General features: G+C 44.2%; 1 protein-coding gene across 1 annotated transcript in view; it reads right to left on the bottom strand.

Annotated features, from left to right (window-relative positions):
- Positions 1 to 16,218, bottom strand: part of LOC140161379 (protein SDA1 homolog) — a 31,312-nt gene extending 15,094 nt beyond the window's left edge. The window contains exons 1-4 of the mRNA XM_072184889.1: positions 16,009 to 16,218; positions 2,696 to 2,800; positions 931 to 1,029; positions 45 to 227 (exon numbers count right to left, since the gene is read on the bottom strand). Coding sequence (XP_072040990.1) covers positions 45 to 227; positions 931 to 1,029; positions 2,696 to 2,800; positions 16,009 to 16,098 — 477 coding nt within the window. The 5' untranslated portion in view covers positions 16,099 to 16,218. The remainder of the gene's footprint in view (positions 1 to 44; positions 228 to 930; positions 1,030 to 2,695; positions 2,801 to 16,008) is intronic.
- Positions 16,219 to 16,345: the final 127 nt, after the last annotated feature.

Genomic DNA, 16,345 nt, shown 5'->3' with positions numbered 1-16,345 from the left:
ATAAAGTATAAAAGTATTGGATTTATTTCCAAAATTCTACTTACTGTATTGAGTTTATTATCCTTATGTTTTGCATTGATTCTTTTAATGTCATTGACAATGTGCAGATAGAGGGTCTTTCTCAACAATTTATCCTGGCATCGCAGCAGCTCAAAGAATAATTCCAACAGACTGGTTGGTGTGATGAGACCTTTGTTACGAAGCAGCATCAAACCTTTACAAAAAGTCTGTAGGTGTAAAAAAAGATGGCATATAGTTATCAAATGACTTACATATGTTGCTCCTTTCAGGAGGTCATCAAATGGTGAGAAAAGAAAGATGAGGGAGAGAGACAATAGGGTAGAACTTTCTTACAAAGTGTGAGAATTCACCTAATCTAAGTTGCTGTATAAACATTTATAGTTTACGAGAGTCACACACATTTGCTTCAGAGAATATTCGCAAGAAAATCTGAATTGATTCCCGGATTCTCGCCAAAATACTAGCCCTGGAGAGAGAGAATATACATGTAATGGCCAGATGGGTAGATAGACAGAGAGAGAGAGAGAGAGGCAGAAGCAGGGAAAGAGAGATAGAGTTAAAGGTGGGAAAGTACAGAGAGAATGTGTCAAATGGTAAGAGAAACTAAGAGAGATAAAAGTGAGAGAGTGACAGGGTACGAGAGAGGGAGATTAGAAGGAGGAAGAGAGGGAGGAAGAGAGCGAGTCAGAAAAACAGATCTCATGCGATCACAAGGAATGAGGATTTTAATTTCGCTAATATTGATTCTTAATTATTGCCAAAACAAGTGCTCAAATTCTCTTGTATTTGTTTCTTACTATAAAAAATTGCCTATACTTAAAAATAATGAGTTTCAAATTTCATAGAGTTCGCATCAAAATGTTACATATTTGAAGGGCTAGTAATTACTGGTGGAAAACACTAATTTACCATTCTCATTTCTGCATCCAGAACTGTGCTATGACTTCTGAGAAGATCAATTAGTTGTTGAGGAAACTCTGCTAGCTCATCCCTATAGCAGTGAGCAATCTGAAAACGGAGTGAGACATGAAATGTGTGACTTTAAAACATGCACATGCATACATAAATATATAATTAATGTAACTAGAAAAAGTACATGTATGAATTTGAAAAGTGGTTTGAAAAGCCCCCTTGCTGGTTCAAATAGTTTAGGCCTGTGCCTAATTCCATTCTGAGGATAATAAACCATAAATTTCAAAATACATACATGTACAGTTTGTAACCTTATTCGGCATGATGCGATTTAATTCAAGGCAATTTCCCACTACCTATCGTTATGGGTTCAATAAAGATTTACGGATAATGCTCACCAAGGTCTTAGCCAGCCATACGTCTGCCTGTCTTTAAGACGGGATAATCTAATTTTAGACAGGTATATTTAATGGATTTTACATATGTGATAGCTCTAAAACAGATGATTTTAAGGGTATATGAACTTGTGACTAATTCAAAGTGACATGTAAAGGCCAAATCGGGACATATTTCAACCCAGTGACCCTTCCATGGCTAAGACTCTGATGCTCACTCCGTTGTGATCAATATCTGTGTGCTTCAAGGGAAGTCAATGCAAATTTTTGTCCCTTTTGAAAAGCTCTCTTTTTTATTAAAATTGTTATAAGTTAGGAAAATAATGTCTTATCGTACTGAATGAAAAAAAAAAATTTACAGAAAAATATGAAAACAAAAGGTGTGGTGTGCCTGTGTTCAGCTTTTGTTATGCGACATGTCACTCTTGACACCCTGCTGTCATCTTAAACTTATGTATAGTTAAGTTGCTTTTAAGATATGGAGTTGAAACTCAGCAGACATTTACATCTGACTGTTTCCTTTTATAGGCAACTGGAACCACTGTTGAGGGCGTGATGAGTTGACACTCTGGATATAAGGCCTATTCACTAAACAACATCTTTGACCAACTCATCACACCCTCAACGGTGGTTTCTGTTGTCTATAAAAGGAAAGTCAGATGTGAAGAGTTGCTAACATTTTTTGCTTGAATTGTTAAAAAGTGGAATCTAACATTCCAAATGAACTTGTTCAAAGACTCAAAAAGAATTAGTTTCACATGGCATTTGGGGAGGGGCATATCTTTTGGAGCTATTTTCCTGCAACTTTTTTTGTTTTTGGTATTTTTCACTTCAGAAATCCAGACGCAAACAAAGCATGCATATTAAAAATGCCTAGTAATGCAAATCAAAAAGTGTTTGTTTACTTGAGTTTAATATACTTCAAAATTACTTGCCAATTTAATTTTATGACCAAATGGTCATAGATATTTGACTTTGAAGCAGGGGTAGCGTTAACCCCCGATCGGGGGTGAATGCCCCCTAAATTTAAAAAATATTAATTTTTCACCCTCTATATTGGGAATATGTGCAAGCTCGGGGGTGAATTCTGACCCTCTACTTTTGGAACTTACTCCTACCCCTGACTACACTGCAAAATATTTTTCACCCCGAGATTTAATTTTTACCCTATGTATTTGGATTTTCTGCAAGCTCGGGAGTGAAAACACGGGAAAATAACCCCCGACTTTTGGGCCTTAATGCTACATGTAGGCCTACCCCTGCTTTGAAGTTTGTTTAAAAGTTTTTTAGAATAGTAAGGGTTTTTGGATACCAATTACCCTCATCAGTCATCCCTTTGTATCAATCTTTACAAAAAAATGACCAACCTGGCACAGAAACATGACAAGCTCATCAAGACTTTCTGAATATTGTGTTGGTTTCAGTTGGAATATCTGAAGATTGGATTGGTAATGTCGGTACTGCTGTTGAAACTGAAATTTGAAAAGGAAAAAAGAGAGAGGAAAAAAGTTATAAAGTAACTTACAAAATGTGAGCACAAATTGGAGTAATTTTCATGTCAAACTCTAGGTGACCTTAGATGTTGAAGGACCTCTGGTTGGTTTTTTAGCATAAAAAACCGGTATCTCTGTCTACAAGGTTGGTGCAGATTGGACGGCGAACGGGAGGGAGTTCCAGAGTTGGACTGTTCTGGGAAAGAATGAACTTCCGTAGAGCTGGGTGCGACTGGTGATAGTGCAAAGTTTGGATGGGTTGTAGGATCTGGTGACAGTTGGAGTCATTGTAGTTCCAGTAACTGTAACTCGTCGTACCTAGAGTTACAGTCAGTGTTCGAAATAGGCACTTATCCTCTTGTCCTCTTGTCCAAAAATCACTGGGGACAACCATATTGAGCTAAGTACTTATCCCCTGGACAACCACTATTTGGATTCTTTGCACTCAAAAACATGACATATATATTTTTGGGATAACCAAAATGTTTTGAGGACAAGCAGAATTCATGCTTTAGTTGTCCTCGGGACAACCTCCATATTTTCCGTATTTCGGACACTGGTTACAGTTCACTCTATTAATTATCTTTTCCACAAATAAGAAACATCACAATATGGGGGGTCATTTTGGGCTCTAAGGATGCAGCTGAGGAACTCTCTCAAGGACAGTTTGGGCATGCACTGACGATTTTAATCCCATTGTACCAGGGTTTGGGCGTGCTTGGATGATTTTAATCCCACTGTACTAGTCTATACTCCCAAAGTTGAGGTAATTGATCAACATTGATCTCATCTTTTGGGTGGGTTCAAAATTCCCAGGGTTGGCAAAACCTGCAATCTTCATGGGAGTAATTTACTTAGTGCAAAAGTGGTCAAAATATTGCTCTGCAAAATGTCTTGATTTTCATGATTTGGATTTATCATATTGAGCAGCATTCTACTTGTGATGTTTCTACACTGTGTAGAGAGGGTCTACAGCATCTCTGAGGTAAAACTGACAAATACAAGGTATATTTCTTAATGCTTGAAGTTTGGATTTCTTAAACGTAGGCCTACAGTCAGTAGAGTCCCAACCCCAAAATTGGAGAATTCTCCCAATAGTGCGAATTCGCCAAATAGTGAGAAATGGTATTGCCCACCCATCTCTACACCAACTAATAATACAATTTATATAGAAAAGACCGTGTTGGTATGGAACATGGTGGTATTGTTGTGTATATAAGAGAAGGTATTGATTACAATGAAGAGGTTAATATAAGTATTGATAATGATGTTGAAGTTCTATTCACTGAAATCAATTTGCCTTGTACTAAACCAATTTTGCTTGGTACTGTTTATAGACAGCCTAATTCAAATGCCGAGTATTTAACTAAAATTGATCTTGTGTTACAGAATGCTGTGGCTAATTATAATGAGGTTATAGTTGTTGGTGATTTTAACCTTGATTTATTTAAAAGTAACTTCTCTAAAAAGGTTAAAAACTTGGCTAAAAACTCAAACTTTACTCAATTGATCACTGAAGCTACAAGAATTACTCCTGAAACAAGATCTTGTTTAGATCTTGCCAGAGAAGATGTAAAAGAAGGAGATAGATCCAGCTATCCTCAAACAAAATATGTGTGTTGCCGCTCATTCAAAAGCAATCACGCTATTTAGGTTTAACAATAAAATACAACAAAAGGGTCCGAACCCATGACGGGTGTGATACACAAGTTGCTGCTTACTGGTTTTAGGGAAAGGTCAGTGTCTGTATACCATCAATACCATGCATACCATGCATGCAGATCCTAACATCCAGTTTATTTCAAATAAAATATGACCGAAGTTCCATGGCAAATAATAATTTTGCACGCTTGGTTACGCTTTCAACCTCTACGATTTATGATACAGACTATTTTCAATTATCAAAATATCTTTATTAGGTTTGCAGGAAATGACAGGAAAATACATTAAAACAATAAAATATAGATGATCAAAAATCATCCCGTTTCTAACAAAATCCTAAAACACTCTCCTAAATAATTAATATATATTCCAAAATGGGCGGATTTTTTGGAATCTTTACAAAACTACATTTCTTTCTTATAGTATCCACGTGCGGTATCCCTGCAGAGCAACATCAGGTTCTTAACACACACGTGTCATACTTTCAAGGAATTATCTATAGAAACATTGGATATGGTTTCAATTCTGGAGTGAAAATTAATCAACCGTAGTCGGCAAGGCACATCACATCAAAGGCTACTTTCAAGTAGATGTGTAACTACTTGAGAATAAAGGACTATGAATAGGTGCGACAGGATAACCTACGGGATTATCTCAAGGATATAATTCCGTTCTTCCTCCTTCTTTTTCAACTTTCCTGGATCTTGCTTTTGTAACACATCCTGACATGATCACTGCTCATGGAGTACATCATCTTGGCTTGAGTGATCATTCATTAATTTTTGTTTTACGTAAAAGTAAGAAAATTAAAACCCCTCCTAAATTAATTAAATCTCGCTCATATAAAAATTTCAATGATATTGATTTTATTAACTCACTTAAAACTAAAGACTGGGATATAGTTACTAGTTACTCAGATGTTGACTCTGCCTGGGCAGTCTGGTTTGATATGTTCAACGAGGTATGTAATAATCATGCCCCAATTAGGGAAAAGAAGATTAGAGGATATCTCCTGAATGGGTAACTACTGACTTCCTGAAACTTACTAAAGATAAAGAATTCTATTATGATAAAGCTCATAAAACTAATGACCCACTTGATTGGGATAAAGCCAAAACTCTTCGCAATAAAGTCAATAACTTACGTAAAACTCCAAGAAAAATTACTACAACACAGAGATTGAAAATAACTTGCACAATTCTAAGAAATTATGGAAAACCATTAGGAAGGTTATTCCTGGTAAAAATAAGAGTTGATAAAGTAACTACTAATGACAAAGATACTGCAGATGTTTTTAATGATTACTTTACTACTATTGGCTCTAACCTAGCTAGTAAATTTAACTCTCATGATGAAGATAATATTCAAGTTAATAATTTGGGTTATGATTATAATGCTGTGAATGATGCTTGTAAATTTAATTTCTATTGTATATCTGCTGATTATGTTTTTGATCAAATTTGGAATTTCTCAAATAACAAATCTCCTGGACTTGATGATATTGATGTCAAATTATTCAAAACTGCTGCTCCTATTGTTTGTAAATCACTTGCGTATATATATGTAATCTTTCCTTAGCTACTGGTGTTTTTCCTTCTGTTTGGAAAAATGCAAAAGTTGTTCCTATTTACAAAGCTGGTTGTAAATCTAATGTTGAAAATTATCGTCCAATTTCTGTGCTAAGTATTGTTTCTAAAATAATTGAGCGTGCAGTTCATGATCAAATGTATTCTTATTTGTCTGTAAATAATTTTCTAAACCCATCTCAATCTGGTTTTCGTTCACAATATTCTACTGCAACAACAGTTATTGATGTTAAAGATTTTATTCTTATGAACATGGACGAGGGAAAGGTAACTGGTGCCATATTTCTTGACCTTAAGAAAGCCTTTGACACTGTCAATCACAGTCTTCTTCTTAATAAGCTCAAGAAGTTTGGCATCAGGGACAATGAACTCAACTGGTTCAAATCGTATCTCATAAGTAGAATGCAGTCAGTAAAAGTAGGCAGTTCTTTATCAGATTTAAAACCAATTAACATGGGAATTCCACAAGGGTCTATATTAGGTCCTTTATTATTTATTATTTTTGTAAATGATCTGCCTGATTGTGTTATATGTAAAACAGTAATGTATGCTGATGATACTTCATTGCTTGTTAGCTCATCAGATCCTTTATGTCTTCAAAACAGTCTAAATTTTAACATGTGTAAAATTGCCAGCTGGTTTAAAAAGAACCACCTCACTTTGAATATCAGCAAAACTAAATTGATGCTTTTTGGTACCCCTCAAAATCTTAGTAAGTACCAAAATATTTCTTTAATTTATGAGGGTGTGACTATTGAGAGAGTTGACAACTTCAAATATCTTGGAATTATTTTGATAGTCACATGACTTGGTCACATCATATAGATTTAATTGCCTCCAACGTCTCTAAGCGTTGTGGTGTTATTAAATCGCGTGAAATATTATCTTCCAAATTATATTCTCAAAAACTTGCTGATTCTCTTGTCATGCCACATTTTGATTATTGCAGTCATGTTTGGTCCAACTGTTCACTTACTCTGTCAAGTAAGTTACAAATTCTCTTGAACAACCTTGCTAGAATTATTCTTTCTGCTGATATCAGAACTAATATTGATTCAATGATGTCTTCTCTCAAGTGGCTTAAACTAGATAAAAGGTGGAATAATCATATTCTTATTATGTTATTTAAATGCCTTACTGGCAGAGCTCCTGATTATCTTTGTTCCAAATTTTCATTTACCAAATCCACTCATGATCATGTCACAAGAGGTACTTCCTCCAATTCACTTGTTGTTCCTCAATTTAACAATAACTCTGGTAAGAGATTGTTTCAGGCGAGAGCAACAAATCTGTGGAATAGTTCTGTTGATGTTGACTTTTCGCACTAATTATATTTCCTTGAGCCTAAGTGAATTTAAATCAAGAGCTCTCACAATCCACACTGTTCATTGATTTTCATATTTTTCATGATTCTTGTAATTTTTTATAATATGGTATTGCATATTTTTCTTGTAATATTTGTGTAATAAATGTATTTAAGTGAATTACACCTGTACATGTATGTCACAGGGCCTCCAAGAATAGCAGTGATTTTACACTGAAGGAGCTACCCTGTATAAAGAAAGTTGAAATAAATAAATAAATAAATAAATAAACTGTCAGTGCTTTGCTACAATTGGTAGTGATAGGTTGACTTCCGGTACAAGCGCTGTGGAAGAGATGGTACATCTTTAGCTGTCAATTTCTTACTGCGACCACTGCTCAAAATCCATTAACATCCACTCGTACATTTCACTAAAGCTACATTTTTAAGTATAATTAAGCTAAACAATATCTAAACTTCCTTCGTTTAAGTTGATTTGAGTCATTGATCGCGATTTTTGTGGTAAAATTCTGGCAAATATTGGGCCAAAATTTTGCAGACACAGAATCTTTGAATGGGTATTTTCCGACTCACATGTTTCTCAAACTGATAATAAAAATGGAAATAACTTAAATTTTTACTGATAATCAAATAAAACTATATAGAATAGCTAATTAAATAAATTTTAAGCTCTTTTTAACTGCAAATGAGTACATTTTTAAGGCATTTTTTGTTACCTTTTTTCATAACTTGAAAATGCATCGGTGGATTTTTTTTTCCATCGGTAGTCTTGGGCGTTTTGATCCGCTCTTTACGATACCGATGTCGCCAAAGTGCGAGCACCTATCGTTAGTTGCGAGCGTGTGTTTGAAATAAACAATTCACACTATAGTGAGAATTTCTCACTATGGTGAGAAGGTGAATTCTCACTATTTGGAGAATTCGTACTATTGGGAGAATTCGCCAATTTTGGGGTTGGGACTCTACTGACAGTGCATCCCTATGTACCGCTGCAAGACTTCAGGTCAGTAGATGTCATTATGTTTATGATAAAGACTGAAGTCTTGCTGGCAGGACTAGAGCTAGAGTCATTGGAGACAGATAGATGGCAGGGTTGATAGCGATTATTGTGTTGGATCTTGTAGATCATAACCAGGCTTGCAGCATCTCTTCTCCACTCCAGGGATTTCCAGCTCAGATCTTGCAGCATGGAGGTGACACTGTCTCTACGTTGGTAGCGTTGGAGAACAAACCTGGCTGCGCGGCGTTGGATGGATTCAACCTTTGGCTTTGTGATGTCTTTCTTGTGGTGGGGGCTCCAGACTGTGCTGCAATACTCCAGGTGAGGTCTTACCAGGCCAAAATATGCTTGCTCCCGTATCCTCCACTACTGTCCGCATATCCCCCCCCCCTCCCCCGGGGAGGGGGGGGGGGTCAAAGTTCATGTAAGTTCAAAGTAGGCGATTTTAATCACATAATCAAGTAAGCTTAAAAAGTTTAGTCCCAAACAAAAATGTTTGGTAGACTCATAACCGGTGCGATCTTACCTTTCCGATGTTGATTAAGATACTTCTTGCATCGATCCCGAGATGCGGAAAAACCAATAGTCATTTTGTCCCACATAAATGAATAAATAACAAAACCCCGATCCCCGGTGGACTCACCCAAAAGGTGACGTCACACCATATGATAAATCCCTTATCCGACTTGGGATCCCCTACCGGACCAAACTTGTAGGGGTGGCGGGGTCGGGATAATCAACATCGGAAAGGTAAGATCGCACGGTTATGAGTCTACCAAACATTTTTGTTTGGGACTAGACTCAGTACACCGGTCGATCTTACCGTTCGATGTTGATTAAGATACTTCTTGCATCAACATCTGAAAGATCGATCTAGCAAGTAACCGGCGGATGGAGGTACAAGATTGGTCAGCATCTGATCAGGGATCGGGAGCGGGTAACGATGGTTTTCGCGAGGTCAGAAATATTTTCCCCCAACGGTCGGAAAACAAAAAAGACCACGCGATCACAGACATAAACCTCCTTACTTAATAAGTTTGGTGGTTAAGAATAGCGACACTGGTTCTTACCATGCTGAGTATTCTGTATAGTCTGAAAACCTGGTACCCGTACACCACCGTATTATGATCGCCCGAACAATGTCCCGGTAAACCTCCGCCCGTCTCTGATTACTAACGTAAAGCGGAGTATATCGTAGAGAAAGGCGAATGTGGCTTCGGGACACCGCCTGCTAGATCTCCTCAAGGGACAACCGAGCGGTATACCCAAGATGATGAGATAGCTCGTGTCGAGTGGGTGGTGGGACGCGAAACCTTCGCGATCCCCGGACCCCACCAACACCTGGACCAGCCATTGCGACAGCGGCTGGACCGAAAGGCTCTGTAAGGGTGATGAATGCGGTCGTGAGTCCCTCGCAAGGCTTGTGTTCGGAAGAAATAGTGCTGCAGCGCCTTATCGGACACCCCAGCCTATCTTTGGCTTCAGCGAACCTTGCCCAACCCTGGGGATTGAGAGGGGACGAATGTCGGTATGCACCGCGCCCGTTCGTGATCACGAGAACAGAGCGCCCGAAACAGTGTCGCTCCAGTGTTTGTGAACACGGAAGCTAACCTCGAGACCGTGTGCAACTCAGCACCGCCGTCCGAAGCCAACGCCAAACCGGAAAGCCATCTTGAGAGTTACGTATTTAAGCGTCGCTTCTGACGGAAGGTCAAAAGGGTGACCCTTAAAGTAATCTAAGACTGTGTTGGGATCCCTTAGGAGGATCACTTTCCTTTTTGGTAGACACTCGTTGAACATACCGTCGGCGTAGACTAATAAGGTAACCATCGGTTATGATAGTCGACCCGTCTCGAAACCTCGGTGAATGGAGAGGACAGCTGACTTATAGCTGGCCCCAGTGGCCCGCTGAAGTCTTGCTTGGAACTTTTCTGTCAGAAACTCCGGAACTAGCAGCACAGAGGCTCTAGCGGGAGAGCTATTTGTCTCATTGCACCAAGCGTAGTATGGAGCCAGACTCTGGCTATACGTCACGGAGGGTAGACTTCCGTCTAGCCCGGCGATGAAAAACAGCTTCTGATGAAAAGTATCCCTCCGCTCTGCTGTTCCTGGTAAGGGCCATGCAGCTAACTGCAGGTGCTCTAGTGATAGACTGGGTACCTCCGCTCCGGGCATCCGGAGTAGATCTGGTACCTCGGGGAGTGCCAGCGGCCTTGCCGCTAGCAGAATGACAATGCAGTCTTCCCACCCGATCTTGGTCACCACCCTCATGAGTAGTGAGATCGGAGGGACTGCATAAGCTGTCATCCTCCCCAGTCTATGGACAGAGCGTCCACGGTGAATGCTTGGGGGCCCGCGACCCTTGAGCAGTACACCGGCAGTGGATGATTGCGATGAGATGCGAACAGATCTTTCGAGGGGTGGTACATCCCCTTGAAGATCGTCTGAGCGGCCTGCGGAGCAAGGGCCCATTCTGCTGGTCCCGACACCCTTCCTCGTGACAGATTGTGCGCGAGGATGCTGGTGACGCCAGCGATGTGTATCGCTCTCATCGTAATCTGCCTGAACTTGCACCACCCTATCAGGTGTCGTGCATGCAGGCTCAATCGTGGTGGCCCGGAGTCCCCTTGTCTGTTGGGGTAGGCTACCACGGTTGTGTTATCCGTCAGGACAACGGTATGTGATTCCACGATCACCTCCTCGTGAGCGAGGAGGTTGATGTGAAACTCTGTCTCTATGGCCCCATAGGCCGAGGCGGAGTCTCCGTGGATGTGGACCCCCAGCCCGTTTTGGCGCTATGGTCGTCACTACGTGACATACCGGGGTGCAGGAAACCTGACACCCTGGGTCAAATTGGGCTGATGGGTCCACCACCAGAGTTCCTCTCGCGCGATCTCCGACAACGGAACCGCGAGGGATATTGGTGACGACTGGGCCTGCAAGCAGGCTAGAAGGTGTAGTTGGGTAAGCCCTAACGTAGAAAGCGGCAGTACAGTACGAGGTCTACCATACTGGCCATTAGGCCTACCACCTTCATCCATGCCACAGCGGGTTTTGCCCGAGACTCGGCCAAGAGTCAGGCACACCGCACCATGTTCGTCACCCGCTCGGGTGAGAGCCCCGCGAACCCCTCCGTGAGGGTGATCTGGGCCCCTACAAATAGTGGTGTCTGCGTCGGGACCACGCTGGACTTTTTGAGCTGATCAAAAATCCAGGGTCCCGCACCCTACGGACTATCAACCCCATGAGACCCGTAGTCTTCAGTGGAGTGCGTCCGTATATGAGCCAAACGTCCAGGTAGCAACTGATGTTGACACCCCTGTGCTTCAGATGCGCTGCCACCGCTCTGACCAAGAGTGTTAAACACCCTGGGAGAGATGGACAGGCGGATGGCGGTATCAAAACTGGTAATTTTGATCCTGTACCTAGAAGCGCAGATGCCTCCGATCTTGAGAGGCGATTGGCATATGCAGATAGGCGTCCGAGAGATCTAGCGATGCTGTTCCCATGCCCCTGATGGGGCAGGCTAGCACCGAGGCGAGAGTCCCCATTCTGAACCTCTTGGGCCTGAAGAGCGTGTTCAACAGCCTGCGGTTCCGGATGGGGCTCCCGTCGCCGGTCTTCCTTGGAGCCAATGGCTCCAAGATCACCCGTAGAACGGGGGTAGACCGGGACAATCGCCCGCCGTGAGAAGCTGTGTGATCCCTGTCAGTAGTGCCCGGACGCTGGGGGCCGTCTGACGGCACTACTGTGGACCTCTGAAATGTGCAGGCGAATGTGGGGAGACTGGGTTGCCAGTCTGTAACCCCCACTCACCACTGACCATACCCAGGCACTCAAAGAGATGGTTTCCCACCTCTGGGTGAAAGCCATAAGCGGTCGTCCACTGGGAGATCCCCCTGTGGAAAAACTGCTGAGCCCCCCATGAATGCTCTGCCTAGCTTCCCTTGGAAGAGCGCTTGCTCTTCTTTGGGGCTTGCCAGCTGTTCCTGTGCTACCCTTGCGCCTCCCAGAAATGGGTGCTACAGAGGTAGTGGGCTCGGGTACTGTTGGTGGTGCACGGCCTGCTGAAGTCGGAGCTCCTACCCATGGTAAGGGCAGTTTCCGACCTCTTCAGAGTGCGCCCGTTGGTAGCTTCTTTGCACGGTCCTCCACCGTAGCGCAAAAGCATCCAAAGAGAAAAAGGACCCTGCCTTTCCATCGCGTTGAGCGATTGAAGTGGCAGGCCCCACCCCCCGGCGCTGAGTGGACACCCTATGGGCTAGGCCCATGGAGCTCTCGTTGAGGCTAGCTGTTAGCACCGCTAATAGGCTCACCTCGCGGAAGAGCTCAGATGTTGTCTGAGCGTGCTACGCTTGACGACATCTGGGTCCCTCTCGGATCCCCTCAGGTAGGTCCCGTGGTCCTCCCGCGTTACACGCAGCGGAAGCGTGCAAGCACGCGGCGTCATAGCTCTCCTGAGCTCGACAGCCCCACGATATCTACCCGTGAGGTTTGCGGGAATGAGAGTGCAGGCGTCCCTGTGAGGAAGCAGCAGCTGAGCATCCTACTGAAAGGATCCCCTGGTCTTCCTCCATGGACTCCCCCTTAGGGGGTGTCCGGAGGAAGATCAGTGCCGTTGCTCCCCTCGCGGGGCAGCGGGGAAGGAGATTGTAGTGATGTCACTACCGGACTCAGCTTCCGACTCCGTTCCGTCGCCCACAGTATCCGTATCATGCTCCGATGATGGCGGTAACTGAGGACGGGCATCTGAAAGCGGGTAAGAAGGCATAACCACTGTGTGGCTCGCCGACTACCTGCCAGCAGAAGAGGGAGTACTCCCGCAAGACCCTGAGGTATCCGCCATGGCACCACTGGGTCCGCATGCTCTCGCAGCCGTCGTCCTAGCGCTAGCAGCACGGGGCCTACCCTGATCAAGATCTGGGTTAGCCCCATGCCGGCTGGCCTGGTCAACAGCTGATGTTGGTACTGCGTGGCCATCGCTAGGCGACACTTGCCACGGTGCTAGGCCGTGGAAGAAACACCCTGCGGCGGGTACCACGGGCATACCCAGCCGGCAGCTGACCCTGAAAGGATCCGCCACCAGGGTAACCCCATGGTACTGCAGTACCAGCACCGCCTCCCCCTTGTTGCCACAGAGACTGTGGCGACTAAAGCGGTGCTGCAGTACCGGTGCGGTATCAGCGTGGTACCCTTGAGGGTTCCCAACTGTGGACCGCTGTACCCTCGCCACACGCGTTCCCTGTTTGGGGGATCAAGCTGTGTGCTGGCGTGGTACCGGCGCGGTACTAGCATGGGTACCCGTGAGGGTTCCCGGGTGTGTACCGCCGTATGCGTGGTTCCAGCGTAGGTGCCCGTGGGCTCCCGGCTGTGTACCACTGTACCCATGCCTCACTGCGTTCCCCGCAAGGGGAATCAAGCCGTGTGTATGGGTACCCTTATACCGGCTGTCCCTTGGCTAGAGGGAGCTTGCCTAGTACCACGGGTAGCTGGCGTGCATACCCCGATCAATCACCTCGCCACCTGAATAGGCAGCGTCAATCAATGGAGCTATGCCCTGTTGATTTGACAGTGATCGATCAAGAGAGGGTAATTGACCCATTGGCGATAATGGATCACCCACGCTCCGCTGGCTCTCGAGGACATAAGTGGGTTGTTGATCAGCTAGGCTGTTCAAGCTACTTACTGTACCCTCTAGAGCTTCGCCCAAGGTCGCTGTGTGTGGCGGACCACTCACGGCAGCTATGGGCGGGTGCATAGCGGCTACCACTGAAGTCAAGCCGTGGCTCGTCTTTGTAGCTGCCACGAATGCACCTGGGTCGCTGTCCCGTGAGAGACTGCGAGCCCAACCCCTGAATAATCGCCAGCCAGTCCCTGTGGACAGCCAGCAGCTATTCTAGGGCCCAGGGTATCACTCGGCGGTCCCGCCATGGAACGCTGCCGTGTGACGACCCCAGTTGGTTCTGCTAAGACTACACCCACAGCGTTAGCAGCGGTATCGTCTCTGCTGAACCCATGCATGCTAGGGTTCAACCCAGGCAAGCCCGGGTACCCTTGCATGCTGCCCGTCGCTAGCTACTACTGTGGCTGTTTGAGCCCGTAGATATGCCTGCAACAGACGGGTGTCCTCCTGCTAAAAACCCGTGAGGATTTTTGGCTAGAGGACTGGTATCCTCCTGCTACCAAACCCGCTAGGGTTTTCGCTGGTGGTTACCGCTCTGCTGCCTGCTACTTTGCTCCGACGTATAGTCAGTGCTTTCGCTGGCTGCTGAGCCTTTGGACGCGCTAGCAGTCCCGAAGGAACCGCCTGCTTGTCCGGGACCGGAGCCCCTTAAGCAGACCTGCCATGACCCATAGGGGCTGTCACAGCAGAATCTACCGTGTCGACTGGTATCCTCCTGCTGCAAAACCCGCTAGGGTTTTCGCTGGTGGTTACCGCTCTGCTGCCTGCTACTTTGCTCCGACGTATAGTCAGTGCTTTCGCTGGCTGCTGAGCCTTTGGACCGCTTAGCAGTCCCGAAGGAACCGCCTGCTTGTCCGGGACCGGAGCCCCTTAAGCAGACCTGCCATGACCCATAGGGGCTGTCACAGCAGAATCCACCGTGTCGACCTTACCAGTGCCCTTGGTAGATTTCTTCTTCGTCTTATGGCGATGATGGAGCCTATCCCAATCGTCAAGCTGGAACTCGGAGAGTCCTAAGCAAAAGAAAGACATCTAGAAGATCGTGAGCACTCCCTGTGGGTGAAACAGAGCGGGTGTGGGTCCCGCTCCGTCACCAGGGAAGGGCAAGCCCGACAGGGCGAGGCGAAGCGAGGAGAAAAGGGAGGGGCACTACCCCCCCCCAGCAGCGACTCAAGCCCAGTAAGCAAACCTGAGCACGGAGGCTGGTCGCTAACGTTAGTGGTAAAAGTAAGGACTGGCTAACTTTATTACTAAAATGTCAGGCGGGTCCCTACCAATCCCCACCGTATGAATATCTGATTAACTCGTCTTATCGGACGGTAATGAAGACATAACGATAGAGTAATCACCCTAACATAGCAACAATAACCTACCGTACATGAAATACAATGTGTATGTACAAACATCTATTGTAACTTACAGGCTGCAATGGTTGTTTTACGTGGGAAACAAAATGAATGGCGTCAACGAGCGGCCATTTTGAATTGCTCGTGTGTCCCGTATACAACGGAGGCACGATATGTAGCTAAGTTTTGGATCGTTTTTTGTCACTTTTTCGCCAGAAAATGCCCTCAAAACTATCCTCAGCCGAACAATACCGGTTTGGTTTTACCTAAGGTGTGAAACTACAACCGTATATCTCGCCTTGGTCGAGAAATTGATACACAGTGCTATGAACAATCGATAGGCACGTCTGTGTCAGTCGGAGACCAAGGAGGATAAGGACGATCATATGGTGTGACGTCACCTTTTGGGTGAGTCCACCGGGGATCGGGGTTTTGTTATTTATTCATTTATGTGGGACAAAATGACTATTGGTTTTCCGCATCTCGGGATCGATGCAAGAAGTATCTTAATCAACATCGGAAACGGTAAGATCGACCGGTGTACTGAGTCTGTTTAATTTTTAATACATGAAATGAATAAGCTTACCTCTTCATGGTAAGATTCCGGATCACGTTTTATCAGATTCTGTAGTTGTGGTAGATTGTTTGGAAGTTGGTTCCTATTTCTCTCCGCCATGGTGATATTTCAAGTACCGTAAATCGTCGTAGATGTGGAAATTAGTCGGGAATTAATCGCAAAACACAAGCCACATGCTGAAAATGTTTGACCCTCAGATTGCACTTTTCAGCCTCTGTCAACTTGGAGATTCTTAAATCAAGAACTAAACATTAAAAAAAAACATAATCATGTTAAATTAATGACATATTAGGCTGATATATATTTTTTAATACCAAATAGTAATTTTTTATTTATTTTACGACTT

The sequence above is a fragment of the Amphiura filiformis genome, chromosome 9, assembly GCF_039555335.1.
Source record: "Amphiura filiformis chromosome 9, Afil_fr2py, whole genome shotgun sequence".
NCBI lineage: Eukaryota > Metazoa > Echinodermata > Ophiuroidea > Amphilepidida > Amphiuridae > Amphiura > Amphiura filiformis.
This window is presented reverse-complemented; position numbering and strand designations above follow the sequence as displayed.